The sequence below is a fragment of the Colletotrichum fructicola genome, assembly GCF_000319635.2.
Source record: "Colletotrichum fructicola Nara gc5 chromosome Unknown KSG_Nara_v1_contig01, whole genome shotgun sequence".
In the NCBI taxonomy this organism is placed as follows: Eukaryota; Fungi; Ascomycota; class Sordariomycetes; order Glomerellales; family Glomerellaceae; genus Colletotrichum; species Colletotrichum fructicola.
Window position 1 is genome coordinate 984,514 of NW_027094051.1, and position 22,624 is coordinate 1,007,137.

Sequence of the window (22,624 nt, forward strand, 5' to 3'; positions counted from 1 at the left end):
CCCTGAGATATTAAAGTGAAGAACTTCTTCGACAGGGATTCAAGGGTGGGTGCATCCTTAGGATCCGCAGAGCGACAAGGACCTGTCGGCTAACTCGGCACCTTGCAATCGTACGTGTGAGTTCTAGGTGTGTGATCATACGCGTTTGGACATAACGGGACTAGCTGCTGGTGTGATGCAGCTGGTGTCGTCCCCCACTGTTCAGGTCACCCAATCGAAAGATGCCCATGAGACCGAGATCTAGGCAGCAGAGTGAACACAAGGAGGTAACGGCAGCTTGTATGGGGCATATTGAAGCAATAGCATTCCTTGGCAAGCACATCGCTTTGAGGTCTAAGACTGCGATATATCATCATGACCCAATGTTGTAGTTCATTCTTGATGCCTTAAGTGGCGTACCGCCATCTCACGAAGACATTCATGGCGTACGAGCCTTTGCTTCATCACGCACTTCCGTACTTACAATCCTTTTAATTTCTACTTTCCAATCACAGCCCTAACATGCGGCTCCTTCACCTACTAGCTAGCCTCCTGGCTTGGACAAGGTTGGCCCAATCACAAGCTATCTTTGCGCATTTCATGGTTACCAACTCCGCCAACTACACAGCCGATGACTGGATAGATGACATGTCCAAGGCGAAGGCGGCTCATATCGACGCTTTCGCCCTCAACATGGCATATGGAGACCCTACCAACGAAAAGTCTCTCGCCGCTGCTTTTCAACACGCCTCTTCAGTAGGCTTTCAATTGTTCTTCTCGTTTGATTACGCTGGGAATGGCCCATGGCCAAAAGGAGTTGTTCAAAGCCTCATTAGCCAGTATGCCAGTTCCGGTCAGTATTTCCACTACCAAGGCAAGCCCTTCGTTTCAACGTTCGAGGGGCCTGATAATGCTGAGGACTGGATCGATATAAAGTCAGCGACGGGGTGCTTCTTCATTCCTGATTGGTCGTCCCTCGGCGCAAAGCCAGCTATGGCTAAGGCCAACGGCGTCGCCGATGGGCTTTTCAGCTGGGCGGCTTGGCCATGGGGTGACCAAAATATGGACACCTATGTAGATGCCTCTTACTCACAGTATCTCGGCGGCAAGCCATATATGATGGCGGCATCTCCCTGGTTTTATACCAACCTCCCCGGCTATAACAAGAACTGGATGTGGCGAGGGGATGACCTCTGGTTCGATCGATGGCAACAGATCCTCTGGTGGCGCCCCGAGTTTGTCCAGATTATTTCATGGAACGATTACGGCGAGTCCCACCATATCGGACCTGTGCGGGATAAGTCTCTCGAGGCCTTCACGATCGGAAAAGCCCCCTTCAACTTCGTTCTACCACATGATGGCTGGCGAGACACGCTTGCATTTACTATCGACATGTATAAATACAACACCACGACAGTCGACTCGGAACGTCTCGTTATCTGGTACCGGCCCAACCCATCGACGAGTTGTAAAGACGGTGGGACGTCCGGCAATACGGCGTCGCAGCTCCAGCTTGAGTTCCATCCCTGGAACGTGGCCAAAGACGCAATCTATTTCACGGCACTCCTTACATCTTCAGCATCAATCGAAGTTACCGTCGGCGGAGTTCAACAAAAAGCATCTTGGTCGATGACTCCTGAAGGCGGCGTCGGTCTCTATCATGGCAATGCCTGGTATTATGACCAAACTGGCGATGTTCATATTCGTGTGGTCCGCGGCGGCTCGACCATTGCTGAGGTCTCTGGAATTGCCATCACCACGGACTGCAGCAAGACCAATGGCTACGCCAATTGGAACGCCTGGGTTGGCAGCGCCGTCGCTGCCAGCTCCGTCTCGGCCAAGCCAAACTCCCGTACAGACCAGGTCTGCATTGAGGGCACAGGACCGCTACCCGGCTTTGCGACTCTCTGCGAGTTCACCTGTGGCTATGGCTACTGCCCCAAGGGTGCATGTCATTGCACGAAACTGGGAGCTCAGGTCGAGGTGCCCAGGTGGAAAGGGATAACAGCCTAACCAGCGGCCGGAAAGACGAGCGACTAACAGGGACTCTGTCAGAACGCATGCAACTGGGGTTTCTGCCCAGGCTCCTACCGTGACACAGTTGAGCACCCTGTCATCATTTCTTCCGTATCGCCATTTCTTCCAGGAACCTGCACACGTGGGCAGGCCATGAGTTCTCACCCTACTTCGATGATCTATGTACTTTCGCCTGCTCTCACGGCTTCTGCCCAATCGCCGTCTGCTATTGCTCCGCCCAAGGTTCTCTCGATCTCCTGGAAGCTACGAGCACGAGCAACGCCACGACCGTTGATGGTGCCGCTGACGACCATGGTCTTTGCGCTTTCAGCTGTGCGCGTGACTTTTGTCCGTCAATTTGCGCCGAGGGAGATGAAGAAGACCCAACCGACCTCTGGGCGGCTGGATATTTCGTTCCAGAATACAGCATTGAGGATGACGACGTCTATCCTATCTCTCTGGCCTCGTTCGCACAATGCGATCCAGCTGTTCGCCCCAAGACGCTGGACGATCTCGTCAAAAGCATCGACGACGACAGCTATAACGCTGTGTGCTGGAACCGTTGGGCCCTCCGCATCTTGTCCGACTCTCTTGACAGCTTCCAGGCCGACTACGCGTCCGCGCTCGAGGGCTACGACTCCGTTTTCGGATACTACGTCGACTACGTCAAGCAATCAATCAACCCGCAACTCACGGCATACATGGATTTTGACACCGGGCTCGGCAATAAGTTTTTCACATGCTCTTGGACTGTTCAATCCAGGACAAGAGAAGGACCTTGCCCGCCGGCGGACAAATTCTGGCAACAGACAGTGTCCTGGTCAGTAACGTACACTTTGGCTGACCTGGATGGCTTCTACGCCGCCGTAGAAAAGGATCTTGGCATTGAGAAGGACTGGATATCCTTTGGCAACTGGCAGCAGACCACAAACAGCGAGTGCGCAGACGCGCCGGATTGGCGATCCACAACGCCCAAGATCAGCTGTCGCGAGGTGCGTCTTTACAAGAAGGGCATTCCCGTCAGTAGCAATAATGTCCACGTCTCAGACCCAAAAGATGTGATTGAGGCGGCGTTGCCATCTATCCAGGAATTGTCTATGCGCGTTCTCGGCTTCTACGTCATGACAGGGCTGGGATACGCCGATGACGCCGGTGACATGGTGATGGCCGTCGCCATGCCCGTTCTTATGCTCGAGGGAGTCATCGCCAGCATGGAGCAGATCAAGAGCATTGGCGCTGAGCAGCGTGAAAGAGAGAAGAAGGCTCTTATCCTAGAGATCCTTTCCATCGTTCTCTTTGTCCTACCATTCGCCGGTGAGATTGTCGGTGCAGCGTTTGGGGGAGCTGCGATGGTTGCTCGCATCGCCACTCTTATTGGGGAGGTTGGAAACGCTGCCCTTACTATTGAAAGTATCGTCAGTGACCCCGTATCTGCACCATTCGCAGTGCTAGCACTCCTTGTTGGGCCCTATGGGGGGGCCTCAGAACGGACATCATCGCAGGCTGTTGCGGAAGCGGCGGCGGCGAGGAGAGCGCTTTCTGTGGAAAAGATTGCTTTGTTCGGCAAGAATTTTGTCGCCCAGGATGCAAAGATACAAAAGATTGTCAACACTTGTATCTAGTAAAGGAGACGAGCGGTTTTGATCTGAATCTTTGACACTTCTTAGGAATTGAAAATGAGAGAGAGACGTTCCTTTCTGCTGATTGATGACGTAGAAATGCATTATTTGTTCACAACCACACGGCACCCTACTTCCGATTATGTTGGTCCTTCCCGACCGGGGTTCAGTTGGGCTGCCCGTCTGGGCTTGGAAAACCCTTGAAAGTGGATGCACTTAATTCCACTAGCGTGGGTGACAAGGATATGTGAAGCTTGTGGACCATGCTCGATTGATGTATCTTTTTAAAAGTGTCGAGGTTCCCAACGGGACCGTCTCTTCGCCTTTCCATCTCAACTCCCACCATACAGACGATATCACGCCTCTCCCTCCTCTTGAAACGAAAATATGCATTTTGCCTTGGACAAAGAAGACCTTTTTTACTGAAAGCAATATGTGTCTCCCCGCCTGCCGTCCTCTCGCCTCACCGAGAGTGGCACACGGCATGTACGCGCGACACTCATCTAACTTACCTGGCCGCTGCTTTCGATTTCGTAACTCGATTCCCCTGGGTCTGATTTTTCGGCATCCCTCTGCTGCTCGTCGGCAATCTTTCATGTCATCAATGAAAGCAGCTGCTACAACATCTGAGAAACCCGCGGAAAACATCAAGGAGGCGCAAGACCTAGCTGCATACAACGGCGAACAGTTACCGCCAGATGTTTTGTTTCATCAGAACTACTTTATCATACGAGGCATTCGACACCACGAAGCTTTTGCCAAATCGCCGGCGGTGACTAAGTTCTGCTCTGAGAAACGATGGGCACCAGAATATGCGAGGGCCCACCACGCACGCCTCATCATGAGCAACACGATCCCGGAGATTACCTCCGAGATAGAGAAGCCGTATTGCATATGGTATCCTGACCTTGCGACAGAAGACACATACAGATCCCTGGCTCAACGGTACCCAGATATGCGTTACCATGTCGGGCGGGCTTGTGCTGTTGCTGGATACAAGGTGCTTTACGACGAACTCGATCTCCTGCCGGATGTGTCCATAGCAGAGGAGGCTCGGGATAATGGGCATATGGATATATTCGACACCATAGTGAGCCAACCTGTTCGATACGCCATCATGAATGACTATATGCGAACCGTGAACCTCGAAAACCCGGTACCTGGGGCTTGCCTCAACGGCGACACTGCTGTCCGATCTTCACTTGAACGCGCCAAACCCAGAAAGAATGCTAAGTTGACCGCAACAGAGAACCACTACTTTGACATTCAAGAGGATGGTTATGCGAGTCCATTCTCCTGGCCAACATCCGAGTGTTCAACCCTTGAGGCACGTTTCACCGAGCTGGTTTACATGCCGCTGCCCCGTGACCTTCCAGCTCTCAACAAGGATGTCCTCATTCTTCTTGCCGCATGGAACGGCAATGTTGAACGCTATTCGCGACTGAGGCGGCCTGTGTTGATCCCTAACGAACTGACAGCCGTCCTTCGCGGGGTGTACCATCATACTCCCTTTGCACGATGGCTCTCTACGTGCGTCGATGATATTGTACGTCCTGGGACCACCCACAGTGACCTCGTTTGGCAGGCCATTCACGCGCGTTCCATCATGAATGGGGATCTCTCGCGTATCGATCACGAAACGGATGGTGCAACACTTCCCTCATTGTTCTGGTGGCCGCACCACCCGCACGAAACCACACTTCGTGAGCTCGTATGGCGACGACCCGACCTCAAACACCAGGTGACTCTAGCCTGTATCGCATCCAGCTACCAGGAATTCTACAACGAGCTCACAGCCGGCACGGAGCCGACCCAGCAGCAGCTGGAGATGGCTGTCCAGGTAATGGACTCGCACTACCGCGAAGACGTCTGTCAGCGCGCGAAAGAGCACGGAGTTGAGCTAATCGACCCCACCGGTCACGCTTTCCACTACGAGCCCTGGCCTTACCCAACTTCGTGGTCGAGAAGTTATCTACGCCCTAACAAAGAGATGTGGCGCGACGAGCACATTCCACTGATGCCGAAGGAGCTCTTCAATGAGCCGGACCACCACAGCTATGATTGGGAAGAGTGGGGTTCGCCCTTCGGCGATCCTCTCAGCCTCGACATGAACGTGCAGATGGGCGAGTGGATGTGTTTCATCAGCGCGACAGAAGGAGCGAGACGGGCGGCTGCAAAGGAAGCGAGGGGTCCGAGGAACCGCTGGTATTTATACTTTTCGACTGAAGACAAAGAACGTCGTCTGAAACCAGGGCCGGAGCCATCGCGCCCGAAGAACTTTGAAGATGAGGAATACTTTCCATGAGTCGCCGCTGTTTTGAGGCGGAATTGATGGTGCTATGGTGGCCGGGGCGTTTGGACAGCAAGGTTGTGACACTATCGTCGAGTAAAGCTGGCGCCTTGCGGCCAACGACGCCTGGAAGGTGCGAAGTATCAAGTTCTGGCAGAGATCGTAAGAATTTACACACAAGTTATAAACCCAGTTCTCTCCTCTTGTGTTATGAACCCGGAGTAATTATAGGTAGAAGTTCAACATCAGTCCCAGTAATGACCTTATAGATGGCGTCTCCTTAGGGAAGTTAGTTCCTGAAAGACTTTGTTAGGCTGATTCGGGCTTTGTGATTGAATGCTCTTTATTAGGAGCCCGCCTATTTTTCCTGTGCTATGCCGACTACTTTTCCTGTGGCCATAATCTAATTATTTTGCTATCGTTGTTGTTGTTATCGTCATCGTCGTCGTCGTCGTTATTATATTTATTATCGTCGTTATCATTATTATTGCTATTATTACTCTGGTCCTCGTTGTTATTGCTACGGCTATTATCGTCTCTGATAAGAGTAGTCGAATACAAAGGAAATATAGTCACGAATGTCCAGAAGAAAAAAAAATAGATGGTCTCTGTTTGATTGACGCTGACTCGATGGCTCAGGATTGGATGTTAACTGGGAATTTTGTTCAATTTTGACTGCCCACAATGCTCAGTCTTCTCCGTACCATCGTTCCCGAGGCTTATCCTCACATACAATGTGCTGCAGTGTGATGGTGCTAAGTATTATCGGGCATGTATATTCTGATGTTCACCAAGTGATCATCATTTCGACCCTCGGCGTACATGTACCGCTCGAAGTTACCTACCTAGGTAGGTACCAACAAGCCCGGTTTACAGCTGGGCTAGCCTCCCTAGACCTTGCTAAACAGGTCACTCACTCTTGAATGACAAACGTTGACTTTGGAAGACGTCCAATACGCATAGTTGTCGGCGCAAAATTGAGAATGAAGCGCAAATCTGATTCACCACATTTCGCAGCTGAGTGATTGGAACTTTTGGCTCATGTTGAAGCGTTTATCCGCTATTGTTCACTAATATCTTACTTCAGCTCGATGGCTTTAGCGGTCAAACATTGACGCCGTTCAAGTACGCCACCACGAAGCTTATTCCCAGACGCCAGTCATCCAGCAGCGAACGCCAGCGGCCCGTTCATCGCTAGTGTTCAGCCCTGTACTCGTCACAGGTGGTTCAACATTGCACCGGTCCTGCGTGCGTGGCTTGATGAAAGAGAGACTTTACTGCATCCGGACAACGAGGGGGAGGCGCTGTCGAAATTCCCTGGGGGACCCCAAGCGCGAAGCGAGGCGGCCCAAAGTCCTTCCGGCTAAAGAGCGAAGCGCGCCCCCAAAGGCGCGAATCCTTCCAGTCGGCGCAACTCTTCATTTGCAGTGCCTGTCGGGCCCCGTTTATTGTCTGCAGCCACACGGCACAGCGGACATGGCCAACCTGGGAACATAGCCAGCCAACACATCTCCAACACGCGGATCACCACCAAAATGTCGCTCCGGCGTGCGGCGCAATCAAGCTCATCGTGGCGTCAATCCCTGCGCTTCTGCGCCGAGATGGCGCTGGGTCGGGCTAAAGACGCCTTGCGAGGCGTTGTTTGAGACGTTGGTTGGTAGTGTCAAACGGCGCGATGGGAGCGGACGATGGAATCACCATCCGACAGCTGCCTGGCTGTGCGTGAAGGGCATGTTGGGGATTGAAGTATAAAGAGAAGCACTTCGCAGTCATGTCTTTGCGATACTGGATCATTAGAATCATTAGCAAGCAAAAGCATCCGACTTGAAGCAACATCATCTCAATCGATCACCATCTCAAGACCAACCCAGCACACCACCAACCAACACACTCACAATGGCATCCACCACCATCCGCAAGGCCGTCATCACCGAGTTCGGCGACGAGTCCAAAGTCAAGGTCATCCAAGACACCATCGACGCCCCCGCCGCCGACCACGTCCAGATCGCCACCATCTACTCCGGCTTCTCCGGCGCCGACATCAACATGCGCAAGGGCGTCTACCCGCTCCAGAAATCGGCCCCGCTGACCCCGGGCTACTGCCTCGTCGGCACCGTCAAGACCAACGGGCCCGGCGCCTCCAAGTTCTACCCGGGCGACACCGTCGCCGCCATGACCGTGTACGACGCCGAGGCGGAGCTCGTCAACATCCCCGAAAAGTACCTCGTCCGCGTGCCCAACGGGCTCGACCTGCAGCAGGCGACCGCGCTCGTGCTCGACTGGGGCACCGCCTACGCCATGGTGCACGAGCACGCCAAGGTCGCTAAGGGCCAGCGCGTCTTTGTCCACGGCGTCAGCGGGGCCGTCGGGTTCGCGCTGATGAAGCTGTGCCAGCTGCAGGGCGCCGAGGTGTACGGCACGGCGTCGGAGCGCAACCACGCCGCCGTCCGCGCCGAGGGCGGCCACCCGTTCGTGTACACGGACAAGAACTGGATGGCGGCGATGAAGGAGATGGGCGGCGCGGACGCCGTGTTTGACCCGCTCGGCTTCGAGAGCTGGGACGAGAGCTGGACGATTTTGTCCAAGAGCGGCATGCTGATCGGGTTTGGGGGTAACTTGAACTCGCTCGGCGGGGACGGTAAGGCGCCGCGGTCGACGGTGGTGCCCACGATGAAGCTGCTGGCGCGCGGCATGGTGCCGTTCTGTCCCAAGCGCACGTGGTTTTACTACATCACCCGCGATGATGCGACGTTTGAGCCGAACCTGAAGGCCATGTTTGGCTTGCTGGGCGAGGGCAAGATCAGAGTGCCCATTAAGAAGGTGTGGGATCTGGAGGATGTGCAGGACGCGCATCGCCAGTGGGCGAGCGGAACAGGCGTTGGGTCATTGATCATTCGTGTTGGCGACGCCAAGCAGCAGTGATGATGACGATGCTAGCTCGAGTGTATCTATTCTCACAGCGTTGCGAGTTTTGCTCTTGGTTCATGAAAGTAGACTGACTAGTCATTTCATAGTTGAGATTCATAGGCAATGACGAGAGTCGCCAATTCTTACATGCTTAAGCACCTTCCTGATTTCGCTTGGCCGATGTGGACGCGACCATGCGGCGTAAGATCATTACGTGCCTGAATGATTTGTCGGGATCATTTTGTTCCTTGCTGACATCGACACCTACTTGAAAACCACATGTTCCCCCTTCTTCATCTCAACACCACCACTCATCTCAAACTCAATTCGGCTGACTGATAGTGTAACGGCAGGGCGATAAGATTAAAACCAGGCTTGCATGAGCACCGTGGTTGGGGAAATCGATCGATCACTCTCACACAGCCGCGGCAGCCACCCGAAGCCAAGCGAAGCGCCCGCATCAATTGGCACTTCCTCTTCCTCTTCAACATCTCATCTCTCCTTCACCAACTAACACCGAAATTTCATCCAAACCCATCCACGATTCAACGCGCTCATTCCAGGCATCAAACTTACAACCCTCAACATGGGTTGGCTCACCCACCTCGCCTTAGCCGGCCTCCTCGGCGCCGCCAGCGCCGCCAGCAAGCACAAGCTGCACGACTTCGACTGGGACACCATCACGCCCACGCACAAGCTCTCCTACCACCCCTGCTACTCCGAGTATAACTGCACGCGCCTCATCGTGCCCCTCGACTGGCTCGACGCCTCCAATCCTTACAATGTCACTCTCGCCATCATCAAGCGCCCGGCCAAAGTGCCCGACTCGGACCCGGCGTTCGGCGGCACCATCTTCACGAACCCGGGCGGGCCCGGCGGCTCCGGCGTTGAGCTCATGCTCTCAGAAGGCTACGCCCACCAGGAGACCGCCGACTCCGACCGCAGGAAGTACGAGATCCTCAGCTGGGACCCGCGCGGCGTGCAGTTCACCACCCCGCGGCCGGATTGTTATGGTGAAGACAGCCTGGCGCGCGGCACCGATATGATTCAGAGGCTCGCTGTGGGACCGATGAGTGCTGGTCCGGATGCGTTGAGGAGGCAGTGGGCTAGGGTCCAGGGGTATGGGAAGCTTTGCTCGCAGAGCGCGGTGAATGGGTCGATTATCCCGTTTGCGACGACGGCGTCGACCGTTAGGGACATGGTTCACATTCTGGATAAGATCCAGGAGCTGCGTGACGAGGAGGCTGCTGCCGCCCGGGGTGGTGGGGATGGTGATGCGCAGAAGCCGTTGCAGGCTCGGGAGGAGAAGGGACCATTGCGGCTGCAGTACTTTGGCTTTTCGTACGGCAGTCTCCTTGGAAACACCTTCGCATCAATGTATCCCGGTCGCGTCGGCAGAGTCATCGTTGATGGCATCGTGGATGCCGACGACTACGTCGAAGGGGTGAGTCAATCGCGTCTCATACCTAGTGATGAGTGGGAGTAAGATTGCTGACCTCCCCTGACAGGGCTGGAGGACAAACCTTCAAGACACCGAGGAGCTTCTCGAACAATTCTACAAGACCTGCTTCGCCGTAGAATCAAAGTGCGCCCTCTACCGCCAGTCAGACACGAAATGGGAGGACATCCGATCACGCGTGTCAGACCTCGTCAAGCGCCTCGACGACGAGCCCATCTCCGTGCTCGACGGCAAGCTAACCCACATCCTCACGGGCTACGACGTCGTCGACGCCTTCAAGAGACCCCTCTACGACCCCTACCGCAAGTTCGTCCCCCTCGCAGAAAAGCTCAGCGCCACCGTTGATGGCAACTACACCCTCCTCCTCAACGACGCCGTCGAGTCAATCCCCGAGCTCGACCAGGCCTGCGCCGCGCCCAACGGCACCGCGCTGCCCTCCACCTTCGGCGACGGCGGCCAGAGCATCCTGTGCGGCGACGCCGAGGACCACACCAACTTGACACTGGCGGCGTTCTCCGCGTACGTTGCGGAGCTGGTTGGCCAGTCGCCGACGTTCGCGGGGTACTGGTCGCAGATCCGCGTCGCCTGCTCGGCGTGGGATGTGCGGCCGAAGTGGCGGTACACGGGCCCGTTCAGCACGCCGCCGCACGATCCAGCTGTGGTGGAGGGGAAGCCGGCGGCGCCGCTGCTGTTTCTCTCTTCGAGGCTGGACCCCGTGACGCCATTGAGGAATGCGTACAAGATGAGCGCGCGGCATCCCGGGTCCACGGTGGTGGTGCAGGAGTCGATTGGCCACTGCGCGTTCGCGACGGGGAGCAAGTGTATGAAGAAGGTCATCCAGGAGTATTTCGAGCACGGGGTTGTGCCGGAGGATGGCAAGGTGTGCAAGCCGGACTGCGATCCGTGGGATGGGGATGATTGCTTGCCGTCGACGAAGGGGATGAGGGTGGCGGGGCTGGGGCCGCCTCACGAGATGCCCTTTGCATGAGTGCGGTCGTACCTCACGGTTTCGATAGATGCGCGAGACGTAGAGCGGGCGACGAGGCGTCATCATGTGGGTGACCGTTAAGAGGAAGGAAGCACAAGAATTACAAGATGTCTTAGAGGTCCAAGGCAACGATGGTCAGCCTGCGATAATATGTATCCCGAACAAGCTTCACAGTCAGCCTCCAGAGGGTAATCTGGTTTCCCGCTGAACGCCATCTGAGACTCTTCCGTCATCATTGGATGGGACTGAGATCTGGGGATTCGCAGCTGACTGCAGGGTGCAGATGTCAGACCCACGTAGGCGGAAGCTGAGGGCGATCACCGAGCTGTGAGTACCCGAGAGGAGCACAAGTCGGCTTCTGCCTGAACGTGTTGTGATGCGTAATCATCGGCTCGAAAAGTATAGTAGCCTTCTGTTGAATTTCCCTGTCATCAAAACAACTCGTTCCCTTAGCTTTCCATCGTCGGGCCTTTCAAAGTGTACCCAGCTCACCGCCGGGGATAATGTCTTACTCAGAACCAGTCTTCTCACCTCAAGTCCAACGTTACACGTGCTAGAAGCCCTAAGCTGAGACATGCCTCTGAAAAGATGTACATTTTTCCTGCTCTTTCGCCCCGCGATAGCGTAGGGCGCGGCATTCAAATACGAGGAACCGTTGCCCCGCGTCAGCCGTGAGGCGATCTGATTCTGACATTTCCGCCGCCGAATGTGCCGGTGCCGTCCCTCCCCAGACTTGGCAGGCCGATCGACGATGCACGCATTCGACTAGGCAGGCTACAGCAGGCGCAATCGTGGGGAACAGCGTCCTGGGAACATGCAATTGTCATGTCATCCCTAGCTGCCCACTCAACGGTAAATCTTTTTCAGCTCCTCGGAAGCCAAGGGTAGAAGACATCACGCTAGGGTCCCAGTCAGCCCCAGGATCGCTTCCGCCGTAGTGGCTTACGCGCGACGTCGGTATTGGCTGAAGTGACGCCACAAGCGGGACGTTTAGGCTCGTTTGGCGGGGTGTTGGCTATCTACACGAGGTTGATCGGCCTTTAACCGGAGTTGGTATGAGGCATGCAAATAGGGATGCCAGCTGAACGAAGCGGAATTTGGTCGTGAGTAGACATGACGAGACGAAAATAGATTATCGTTGGGGTGTACAGATGCATTTCGTATTGGCTATTCTCATGATGGATGCGGCGTCGACGGTTGAGGGAGGACGACGTGTTGATCGCGGGCTGGCTGCTGCCGTTGGGGCACGACGAGGATCGTGAGAGTGATGGACGGGTCGGGTCATACGCTTCACCGAGTTTGTGATCTCTGTGCCTTACGCTGTATTGATGAGCAGGACCTTGCGAGCCTGTATGGCTATATAAGCTCGACATGATCTCCAGAAGATAACACCATATCGACATCTCATCGCCTCATCGCACAGACCAGAGCCTCCATCGTTCACAACCCATCCTCAGACTTCAGTCGCTGTATCATTCCATCTCTCAACATGAAGTTCGCCGCAACCCTCCTGACGGCTCTCGCCCTCGTCTTCCCCGCCCTCGCTCACCCACTCGAGGAGCGCGACGACGTGCAAACCGTCCACCTCACCTTCCACGGCGGCCCAGCCTCCTACGACCTTGCCATCCCAGCCGACGGCAACACCTACCCTACAAGTAAGTCACACAGATCACCACCATCACACTTACTTATGTAAACAAACACCGATGCTAATCAATGATCGTAGACAACAACATCGCCATCGACAAGATCGACGCGAACGACTACTTCGCCTACTCCAACTGCCAGTTCAACACCGCTGGCGAGAAGACGCTCGTCCAGTCTATCAACAACCAGAACGGCGACCAGGCCATCATCGTCGGCCCGCCCCAGCCCATCATCTCGGTCAGCTGCCAGGGCTTCTGCCTAGGCATCTATGGCGATTGCTACAAGAACGGCCAGTTCGTCGCATCGTGCTGCAACGGCTTCTGTGCCGCGAACAAGTGCAGACCCTGGATCGCCCCCAACTAAGGTGCAGTTTTTGTTGCGAATGGTTGGCTTTGCGCGTAGTTCGCTTGAACGCAAGCTTCAGGAATGAGTAGGCCTGGGGTGTGAGGTGGGCAGTTGTCGCGTTGTTGCGAATGGCTGCTGTTTGTTGTAAACTCTCTTAATATTTGCTTATATGAGCCTGAATATACTATCTTGCATAAACAAAAACATCTCTCGGTTCGGAACTATGGTTTGAGTGATGTATGATTCGACGCCGCCTATTGCCTGGTAGATGGGCACCCGGTCCCTCGGGCCGGAATTGTGGATCCGGTACCGGCCCCGAGGCCCGATAAGCCCCACTCGGCTTCCTCGGCAACTCGGACTCGTACTCTCGGTCGTCAGCTGGTGAGAAACTAGGCGGCGTTCTTCGCCGTTCGAGTCACACAAGTAAGCTTACTCTGATTATATCTCCATGGGCTTAGAGCCGCGTCATTTATGCGTCTTCAACAGTGACGACTACTCATGCCTGCTGGGATAAGTTCTCGAGTGGGGATAACCGGCTAAACTTGACTTGGCGGATAATTTCCTGTTGGGTGGCTGTGTCGTATGTAAGGTTACCTATCTTGCCCGGCGGTGCTCTGAAGGATTCCAACAAGACTCTTTGCAGGGGCTCTGGTTGCGTTGGGAAATCCGTACTTAAATAACACGTGTCTCCTGGATATGGGTTGCCGAGTTCTAGACCCCAGGCTGAAGAATAAGTTTTGATCTCTTTTCCAATAACCATTTTTATATGCATTACATCCACATAAGTCATTAGCCATCACATCATTCGTCCAACATGGCATTTAACCCGATAAAAGCAATCGTCAATAATGAAGGCTGTGACCTCCACTACTGGTACCAAGGCCAAGGCCCCCTCATAGTCTTCGTCCCCGGCGGCAACGGCCACGGTCGGCAATACAACCCCCTCATCACCGCCCTCTCGGGCGAATACACCTGCGCCACCTTCGACCGGCGCCAAATGTCCGCCAGCCGGGTCGCGGCCCCCAAGAAGCTGAGCCCGCCTCAGCAGGCCCGCGACATCCGCGCCGTCATCCGCGCCCTCGGCTTCGACAAGGCCATCGTCTTCGGCAGCAGCTCCGGCGGCCTCTTCTCGCTGCAGTTTGCGCACGATTTCCCCGAGATGGTCGACCACATCATTGCGCACGAGTCGCCCGCGACCAACCTGCTGCCCGACGCCGCGGCCATCTACGACAACATGTACCACCTAAGGGAGTTCTACGAGGCACAGGGGATGGAGGCCGCGGCGGCGGAGTTCGAGCCGCAGTTGCTGGGGTACGACGACGAGGGTGTGCCCAGGCCGATGGAGCCGGAGCCGTGGAACGCGCAGAATTTCTGGGCGAATGAGTTTGGGCCGTTGATGGGGTACACGCCGAACTTCAATCGTATTAGGGAGAACGGAACGAGTGTTGGGCTGCTGAGGGGCGTGAGGAGCCGTGATGCGTGGTACGCGAGGTCTGTGGATGAGCAGGCCAAGATTCTAGACTGTCCGCGATTCGATGTCCCTGGTGCGCATGAGGGCTTCCAGGTCGAGTGTGAAGAATTCTTGCCGCACTTCCACAAGATGTTGGAGACTCTGGAGAAGAGACGGAGGGAGCGGGAGCGGTCGTAGGTTTTGCGTTCGAATAGAATAGCACACAGCTGGGTATGAACGAATCGCAATCTGATCGCTGCCGTTCTTGTTGAGACTTGGGATATAAACTCTGCAAGGTCTGTCAGTTAAACTTGAGCTTCTTCAGCCCTCGCTTCTCCCGCCAATAATTCGTCCCCTCGAGCATCTCCGTGCAGCCAACCAGCAGCCAGCCCCATTTCCTCAAAAAGGACTCCGTAGCCTCCCACCCTCTCGGGTCCCAGGGCTCGCCCCATACAATAAGCGCGGCCTCCTCGACCCCGGCCCCGGCCCCCACGTCCACAATGTCCCGGCACATGTCATCCTCGTCGATGTAGTCCTCGCCCTTGTCCGCCACGATCTGCAGGAAATTGTCACGCATCTGCGGGTGAGGGAAGAAGTCGATCCAGGGGTGGTGTTCGACAGCGAGCTGTAGCGCCGTGGGGCGCATGTTCTCCGGGCACGACGGCCCCGTCGTCGAGGGGCCGAGGCCTGGACCCAGTTTGTTGAAGGGGGAGATGGCCTCGTAGGTGAGCCACTCCGCGTTGAAGTCGAGGGCCTGGGCGTTGCGGACCATGGCGTGGAAGACGTTGACGCGTACGAGGGTCGTGAGGTACCCCGGACAGGGTTTGCCGTTGATGTAGTCAACGTAAGCCTCCTCAGCGAACATGGAGAGCATCTGCCGCGTCTCCTCGTTGCCGAGCTCGCAGAGTTTGGACACGTTGTTCTTGAACACGTTCTTGGGTGTGGTGGCTACGAGAGATTTGGACTCGGGGCTTGCGCTTGATGGCGTTTCTAATTTTATCTTTGCCGCGGTCAGATCGAATTCTGAGTCCGCATCTGGCGGTGTTGTCTGCTTTGATTTCTGATTTCGTCTCCCTGTTTCCCGAAAGGGGTACTTGTGTTAGTCAACGAATTCAACACCGAGACCGAGGTAAGAACGTAAGAGAAACAGTCTTAGTAAGGATTGACTAACGTCTTGCTCGTTGGTTCAAGCGGTTCTGCAGTTTCCGCCTCTCAGCCGTGCTGGTCACGCCGGTCCAGTCTTCGGAAGGATCACGCAGCTCCGCCAGACGCGGATTCGCCAGCACCGGGATCGACGTCCCTGCGGGAACGGCTGCTCCAGGGGTGAAACACATCTCCATCGTCGACCTTGAGTGGCCTAGCTGCTTGCTGTTCGTAATAGTTTACCGTTCTACCGAGATTGTTCTTCCCGTCGAAAAGCTACCGGATCTGGCAGCGTCAGCGTTAGAAGCGTCGCGATTGGCGGCGGCGGCAGGCGGAGGTCGTCCGTGAGGGAACGATGACAATGGGCTGGACAATAATGCTCGGAGATCAAGGCTGACGTTCCATATATGCAGCCTGCTGACGGTCTTCCACCATTGAGGGTGGCCAGGATGCTCCCGCGAGCCCGCAACTCTATCGTCGAATCGGTTTCGTTGCCCTCTGGTGGGGTCATTTCCCAATGACTCGGGCCTGGATGAAAGCTCTACCGTTCTCTAGAGAACAGAATTTTCGTGGACTACCCCTCCTTTTGTTAACAGAGGTGTTGCAGAGATCGTGCTGTCCTGTTCTCAAAGATTCTTCTCCTCGACCGCTAGTCATGAGTTGCATAGTCGCGGTAGATATGCCGTCTGGAACCACGACTCTAAGGAGAGAAAGGGTTTGTAATCGACAAAGGCGAAGCATATCGACACAAACGAGCGGGACGGATTTAACACCCCTGCACCAAATTTTAGCGGCGTCAGCAGGCTGCATTAGCGTCCGCCGCTGGCACTTAGCCATCCCAGCACATCCAATGAGAGGGCATTCCGACAGATGAGCATCCTTGCCGGCTGGTTCGAGCTCGGTCTGTGCCAGAACTTCCCCGACCCCCCAGTCTGGGTTCGTTACGTCAGGGCCTCGTGCGGTTTAGACTCTGCCAATCGTAGACGAAGACCGTTGCTAGGGGTTGGTTATGCACAGCTTTTCAGGATGTGAATCTCCTCGCCGCGTAACTCTGAGGCGCTGCGAATCGGTCCTTTGGTGATGGGCAAGGGTACAGCCATGCTTCTGTACTGAGTCGTAGTCTACCGGTCAGGATTCTAGTTGGTTCCTCTACAGAAGCCAAGAGCGAGTGGAGATTGTGAGTACCGCCTAGACAAGATTGAATACGATAGTAGCACGAGGATCGTGATGAATACTCTAATGAGTCAGGAGGTGAGGAATAGTTATCTTCTATGAAAAGGCAGAACATGGAGAAACTTCGGATCTGAGGCCACGAGTTGTCAATAGGCTTGAGGCCTTCTCACACTTCATGTTTCTTGTACCAAGAGGATACCCTATAGCTGAACCTAGAAAGTGGCTTGGCAGCTTAGGCAACCAAGTCGCTCTCGGTTTATCACTGTGAGCAAACTGTACTTTTACTGTTGCGACTCGGCTCCTGGGTCCCGCGGGAGGCGTAGCCCAAAATGGTATCAATTGGCCGGAAGGCTGGCTACTGCGAAGGATACGTGGTGGAAGTCGCTTTCCATGCCAGCTTAGTGGGTACCTTACGCCCGTTTTGAGTCGAAGGGGCGGAGCGGAGCCGATGATCGCGCTCAGGGGTTGTCCTGCCCTAATGAATTGCTACGTGATGTAGCGCTAGGTGAAACTGGTTTTCTGGCTTTACGGTCAGTCTGTATCCATGGGTAGGTAGTATAGATAGAAAGGATCATGGGCTTGATGGAAGGTTTTCCCGGAACTGCCTCATCGTACGAGGTGTACTCACTGTGTGAGATGGAAACAGAGGGAGGCAATGGCACAACTGCCGGCTTGAACCGTGGAGATGTCTTTGATCAACCTCCCAGTGGTATGGCATCAACACAGTGAACCTTGTAAGTCTTATAGTCGAACATGCCCCTCTACCATGGTACATGTGATTCATTCTTTGTGTATGGCCTAAGACCACGTAACTCATACTGTAGGCCAGTTATCTCTGAGCCGGACGGTGGGCTGATTTGACTGAGATGTATGTAATGCTGCCGGCTCAGCAAATAGAAGGGCAAATTCCGCCAGTAATGTCCCACCCGCCAGCTAGACATCTCGTCCGCCCCCTTGCTCCTTAGTGCCTAGGAAAGCCTCTGTACAGCATATCGCCCGGCTACCGTCCTCATGGCTGAACACCACCTAACCAGTAACCATACTTGCTTTCTTCCGTGTCCACTGCCATTGCGGGTCATATCGCATGACCAGCCCGTCCATAGCCACTACACCAAGCCTAGAAGCCCCTCCTTTGAGAAGTATTTGGCAATCATCGTAAAGACTACGCCCGCCATACAGACCGAACCGCCGAAGACGGAAATCTGCGTGAAGCCGTGGTACTCGTTCAGAAGGGCACCACTGACCGGCGGACCGATTAGCACAGCCACCGAGGCAATCGAAATGCCCATCCCCATGTACGTTCCAATCTCTTTCGGCGATTTCGGACATAAGGTGAAGACCACAGACCCTCCAGATATGATGGCCCCTGACGTGAGGCCATAACATGCCGCAAACACAATAATGCCCGCGTTGGTCGTCGCCTTGGTCCAACAGAAGATCATGATGCCGGTGAGTAAGCCTGCGAAGAAGAGAATGTTGACGCGTCCCAGCTTATCGCCCAAGATTCCAGGAACGATTCGACCCGGAACCGAAGCTCCGTTGATAATCGCGACAAGATACCCTGCGAGATTTGGGTCCATTCCGTGCGCGATGCCGAACGTCGGGAGGTAGAACATTGGGATAAACATGCCGATGAACATGAACATGACGCCGAGAATGAGAAACACATAAAGGGGGTCTCTGAAGGCGGTCCACAGGAAGAATCGAGTCTTCCGAGGGGGGAGACGCGCTTTGACTGCGAAGGCTGAGAAGATTAACAGCGGGATCATGATGAAGCCGCAGATTCGAACCGCCCAGCCGAAGCCCAGCCGATCCAGCAACTCCGAGAGAACGATGGGGAATATCACTGCTCCGACCGAGGAGCCTGCGATCGCGAGACCCATGGCTGCGCCTCTTCTCTTGCAGAAGTACTGCGGCGTGGCGGCCATCGCGGGAAACATGATCAGTCCGTTGGCAATACCGCTCAACACGCCCTGGGCCAGCATAAACTGCCAGTACTCGTGGCACAAGCTGGTCATCATGATGGAAAAGATGTATAGACCTGCTGCCGGGCGGATAACCTGGAGACCGTCAGTCGATGATCCAATTCGCGACGAGCGTTCAAAGGGCGAAGCAAGCTTACCCAGGCACCATAACGATCAAAGACAGGTCCCCCGATTGCGCCAGAAGCAAAGACCAGAAACGCCTGGATAGAACCGATCCATGAGATATCGTCGGGCGTTTGATCAGACAGTTGATTCCGCATGTAGTATGCCTGGAACACACCGAAAGAGTTGGTGTATCCCAAAGAGCAGAACAAGATCGCGGCTGTGCCGGCGGCTACTAGCCACGCGCGTGTTCCTCCTTCGGGGAAAACATCTTCGTCTGACTGCGATACTCTCTCCTGCTTTTCGTTGCTTGATTGTCTTTCCTGACGCGGAGTCGAGCCGCTTCTACCACTCTTGTGGGACTCTGCCCGCGATTGCCGGCGTGCTATCCGTCGAGCCTCACCAGGTTGTTCCTTCGTATTGGAGCAAGCCGTCGCCGGTCTCGAAGGCATCCTGGACTCCGGTGGCGTTGCGAACGCTTCAAGTGCTGGCGTCGACGGTGTCGAATCCGTCATCAGCGGCGAATCCTCAGTCGACTGGCCATCTTCGTCTGTTGTGATGGCCTCATCTGTTGTTGTTCCTCCCAAGCCCTCGGTGCCCTCCCTCTCCTCCTGCGCGACATTCACATACTTCGTTTCCTCCATTCTTCACGTCGCTCTTGGAGATTTTCTGCTCAGGTTTGAAGTTGTATGGGCGAAAGAAGGGACTGGGGGGAAACTCGTCGGGACACTGGTCAGGGTGTTGCGCGACATTGAGCTATTCAATGGCCGCCCCATGTGCAACCCGACACACTTTTCTCCTCGTCATATCTCATGTCGTTTTTCGGGAGTCGGTTTCCAATGCCTCGTGCAGATTTCGAGCTCTGTAGCTGCACAGGTTCTTTGTAGGAACGTGCCAGTCCGAGCCCATCGGCCCATCACCGGCCGAATCGCTTGGCTGCGGACGCGGCACGGTTGAAAGCGGACGTGCGTCTGCGGCCTCCGGAGAATCGGTGTTACAACTGGTCTGAGCAGATGCAGCTTCAGCCCGAGTGGTGCTGTGGATGGGGGAGGTTCAACTTGGAAAGTTTGAACGTTTGCGACGTTAGAGAGGACCCAAACAATCTGGGTTGATGTTTCACAGATCTGAGATTAACCTCCTCGCATTGGATGAGAATCAGTGCCGTATCATGGTTTTCTCGTCGGGATCCCAAACAGAACAGAGCGCCGGGTTTTGCTATATGTCATCTCAACATCGATAGCAAAAGGGCCAGACAGCCGGGTCATTCCAAAGTGCGAAAGAGAAACGAACGTAGCGGTTATTCTGCAGGTCGCTCGGGACCGCGAATACATCTGGCACCCTGCACGCCAGTGCCCGGCTCGTGCCATGACATTAGCCTGCATCATGACCTGCCTCATGACACCCCGCCATAAGCAGCCACCCGGAAGAGCCCGTTCCTCAAGCTTTCGCGCACTCAACCACTCCAATCTCTGTTCCCTCCTTGCGATGGATTCTGACAATCTTCAAACCAGATGCCTTGGCGATCTTCTCAAACCCTTCTTCGGTGCGCTCCTTGCCCCCAATGCTGAGCATGATCATGTCAGCCGCCGCGCTTCTAACAGACGGCGGGTCCGACACCACTTGTTCCATTATGAGAACTCTAGCGCGCGGCTCATCTCTGGGCAATGCGGCGCAGAGATGCGTCAGAATCTCAATAGAGGCCTGGTCTGACCAGTCGTGGAGTACTCGGCGGAGCAGATAGATCATGGCGCCTGTCAAGCAACCGCACTATTAGCACTGATGCGCGGCCAGCGGACATTATACCTTGTTGCTCCTCTCTGACAGGGCGTACTTACCCTTAGTGGGGTTCTCCTGCATGAAGTCGTGCCCGACTTTGACGACCTCGCTCAGCCCCTGATCGTCTTCCCTCGTCACCTCGCTGATCACATCTGGGCGGTCTTGGAGGACGCATCGATGCTGCGGAATGCTTGGCACAGCTTCGAGAATATGCTTGAGCGTATCGCCGTGGTTTCCACCGACATCCACTATCAGCGGCCTTGCTTCCGATGCGGCAGACATGGCTTCCTCTCCGATCCAGGAAAAGTCATAGATCGAGGCCGGTCCGCCGTACCGCCCGGCGATGGAGCCCTGAGATCTCATTGCAGATGCAAAGATCTCAGCTCTCTCCGGGTCAAGATCGGTGTGTTCCCACACGGTGAGCTCCGGATGACCCCAGGCAAATGTGTACGGATTGTGTGATACGCCGGCTGGTTCATGGTTTCCGTATGTGGCGAAGTAGTCTTGCCAATGCGTGTATCCGCGAAGGCCGTGGCTGAACATGACTCGAAAGAGATTGCCGATCGGGTTCTTGTGTTTGAACATTCGTGAAGACGCCGAGTGAGCGACGTGGCCCGATGACGTCTGGACGAGTCTGCCGGTAGAAACAAGCATGCCGCCAAGGCGGGCTTCAAATCAAGCCAGTCAGCAAACCATTTCTTCCCTTTCAGAAGTCCCACTTATCCACGAGGCTCTCATCTGCGTCGATAGACGTGGCCAGAGCCGCGTACGAGATACTGCCCTTGTCCGGGATAGCGTCGAACAGCTTCCATTCAATGAACTGGTTCAGTGCGCCAATTTCGCCCATCTTCACCAGAGTCAGTCATTTGATGTATTTTGATAACATTGAAACTGGTCAGGTTATCGAGCGGACTCTTACCGCCACGGCAAACCCGCCAATCATTTCTTCTGGCCCTGTCGTAAGTTGGAGCATCCTTTTTGCCTTCATGGACATCTTAGACTTAACAGCCTTATCGTCTGTCGATGCAAGGTTTCTAGCATCTTGCAAGAGCGACTCGGCAAGAGCGACCAAGTTGTCATGGGGATTGAGCGATCCCATCTTGACTCTTAAGTCTTGCTGTGTGCGCTGTTGGTGTGTGATCGCAAGTCAAAGTTGGAGGGAATAGAGATAATCTGAGCTTGGAAAATGAATGGCTTAGAAAATGAACGACAGACGAAAGATAAACAGCCCTTTATGTCCAACCCTCGTCTTCAGTCGGGAACGTCAGCCAACATAGAACGGCGCCAGCCTTACTTGGTGCACCAATCCTTCGGACGCCATAGCACGTACGCCTCGTTCTAGGCATGCAGTCAGACGGCACATGTATTTTCCTCTACGTCCCAAAATGTTCGTCCATTCGATCCGATTGACGACTTCGGAAAGCAGGCTCCAAAGGAGAAATCGATGGATGATGATAATAGCCCGGACTCCCCAACTCTGACATGGGAAGATGATACAGAAAAGATTCGTCAACCACTCAACTGCGCCTCGTTCCATATGATAAGCCTCGCTTGAGTGAATCTTACTGTTGAAGTGTTGGACTTGGCGCTCGCCCGAGCCTCACTCGGCGCGTCTTGGCCGGTTATCTTGGCCTGCACGTCAGGTCGTCTTTCTCTGTCTCTTACAACTTAGAACTCCATGGATTCCGATTCGTAAAATGATTGCGACAACTGACCCACTTAGCAGCGTCCCCAACTGAGGTAAT

The 22,624-nt window shown here is 54.8% G+C and overlaps 9 protein-coding genes across 9 annotated transcripts; 6 read left to right on the plus strand and 3 right to left on the minus strand.

Moving 5' to 3' along the window:
• Positions 1-221: 221 nt before the first annotated feature.
• Mutanase-1 (Mutanase) lies at positions 222-3,617 on the plus strand (the record flags this gene model as incomplete). The annotated part of the gene is made up of 6 exons (XM_066150657.1): positions 222-266; positions 524-545; positions 608-735; positions 794-832; positions 916-1,970; positions 2,126-3,617. 6 exons carry the CDS (start codon positions 222-224, stop codon positions 3,615-3,617), a joined length of 2,781 nt encoding a protein of 926 aa, XP_066009814.1.
• Positions 3,618-5,132: 1,515 nt separating this feature from the next.
• CGGC5_v000300 (uncharacterized protein) lies at positions 5,133-5,919 on the plus strand (the record flags this gene model as incomplete). The annotated part of the gene is made up of 2 exons (XM_066150658.1): positions 5,133-5,144; positions 5,200-5,919. The coding sequence occupies 2 exons, from the start codon at positions 5,133-5,135 to the stop codon at positions 5,917-5,919; spliced, it is 732 nt and encodes a 243-aa protein (XP_066009734.1).
• Positions 5,920-7,800: 1,881 nt separating this feature from the next.
• Positions 7,801-8,826, plus strand: indc11 (the record flags this gene model as incomplete). Its single annotated transcript, XM_032036875.1, has 1 exon — positions 7,801-8,826. One exon carries the CDS (start codon positions 7,801-7,803, stop codon positions 8,824-8,826), a length of 1,026 nt encoding a protein of 341 aa, XP_031884079.1.
• Positions 8,827-9,397: 571 nt separating this feature from the next.
• Positions 9,398-11,258, plus strand: tap-3 (Tripeptidyl aminopeptidase; the record flags this gene model as incomplete). Its single annotated transcript, XM_032036876.1, has 2 exons — positions 9,398-10,255; positions 10,320-11,258. 2 exons carry the CDS (start codon positions 9,398-9,400, stop codon positions 11,256-11,258), a joined length of 1,797 nt encoding a protein of 598 aa, XP_031884310.1.
• Positions 11,259-12,747: 1,489 nt separating this feature from the next.
• Positions 12,748-13,268, plus strand: CGGC5_v000303 (uncharacterized protein; the record flags this gene model as incomplete). Its single annotated transcript, XM_032036877.1, has 2 exons — positions 12,748-12,913; positions 12,985-13,268. 2 exons carry the CDS (start codon positions 12,748-12,750, stop codon positions 13,266-13,268), a joined length of 450 nt encoding a protein of 149 aa, XP_031884309.1.
• Positions 13,269-14,064: 796 nt separating this feature from the next.
• CGGC5_v000304 (putative hydrolase) lies at positions 14,065-14,898 on the plus strand (the record flags this gene model as incomplete). Its single annotated transcript, XM_032036878.1, has 1 exon — positions 14,065-14,898. One exon carries the CDS (start codon positions 14,065-14,067, stop codon positions 14,896-14,898), a length of 834 nt encoding a protein of 277 aa, XP_031884308.1.
• A 103-nt stretch (positions 14,899-15,001) lies between these two features.
• On the minus strand, positions 15,002-16,040 carry CGGC5_v000305 (uncharacterized protein; the record flags this gene model as incomplete). The annotated part of the gene is made up of 2 exons (XM_032036880.1): positions 15,002-15,774; positions 15,872-16,040. 2 exons carry the CDS (start codon positions 16,038-16,040, stop codon positions 15,002-15,004), a joined length of 942 nt encoding a protein of 313 aa, XP_031884200.1.
• A 2,082-nt stretch (positions 16,041-18,122) lies between these two features.
• On the minus strand, positions 18,123-19,747 carry apdF-18 (Aspyridones efflux protein apdF; the record flags this gene model as incomplete). The annotated part of the gene is made up of 2 exons (XM_032036881.1): positions 18,123-19,076; positions 19,139-19,747. The coding sequence occupies 2 exons, from the start codon at positions 19,745-19,747 to the stop codon at positions 18,123-18,125; spliced, it is 1,563 nt and encodes a 520-aa protein (XP_031884145.1).
• A 793-nt stretch (positions 19,748-20,540) lies between these two features.
• On the minus strand, positions 20,541-21,978 carry fsa4-4 (Methyltransferase fsa4; the record flags this gene model as incomplete). The annotated part of the gene is made up of 4 exons (XM_032036882.2): positions 20,541-20,854; positions 20,939-21,513; positions 21,650-21,726; positions 21,799-21,978. The coding sequence occupies 4 exons, from the start codon at positions 21,976-21,978 to the stop codon at positions 20,541-20,543; spliced, it is 1,146 nt and encodes a 381-aa protein (XP_031884321.2).
• Between the last annotated feature and the right edge of the window lie 646 nt (positions 21,979-22,624).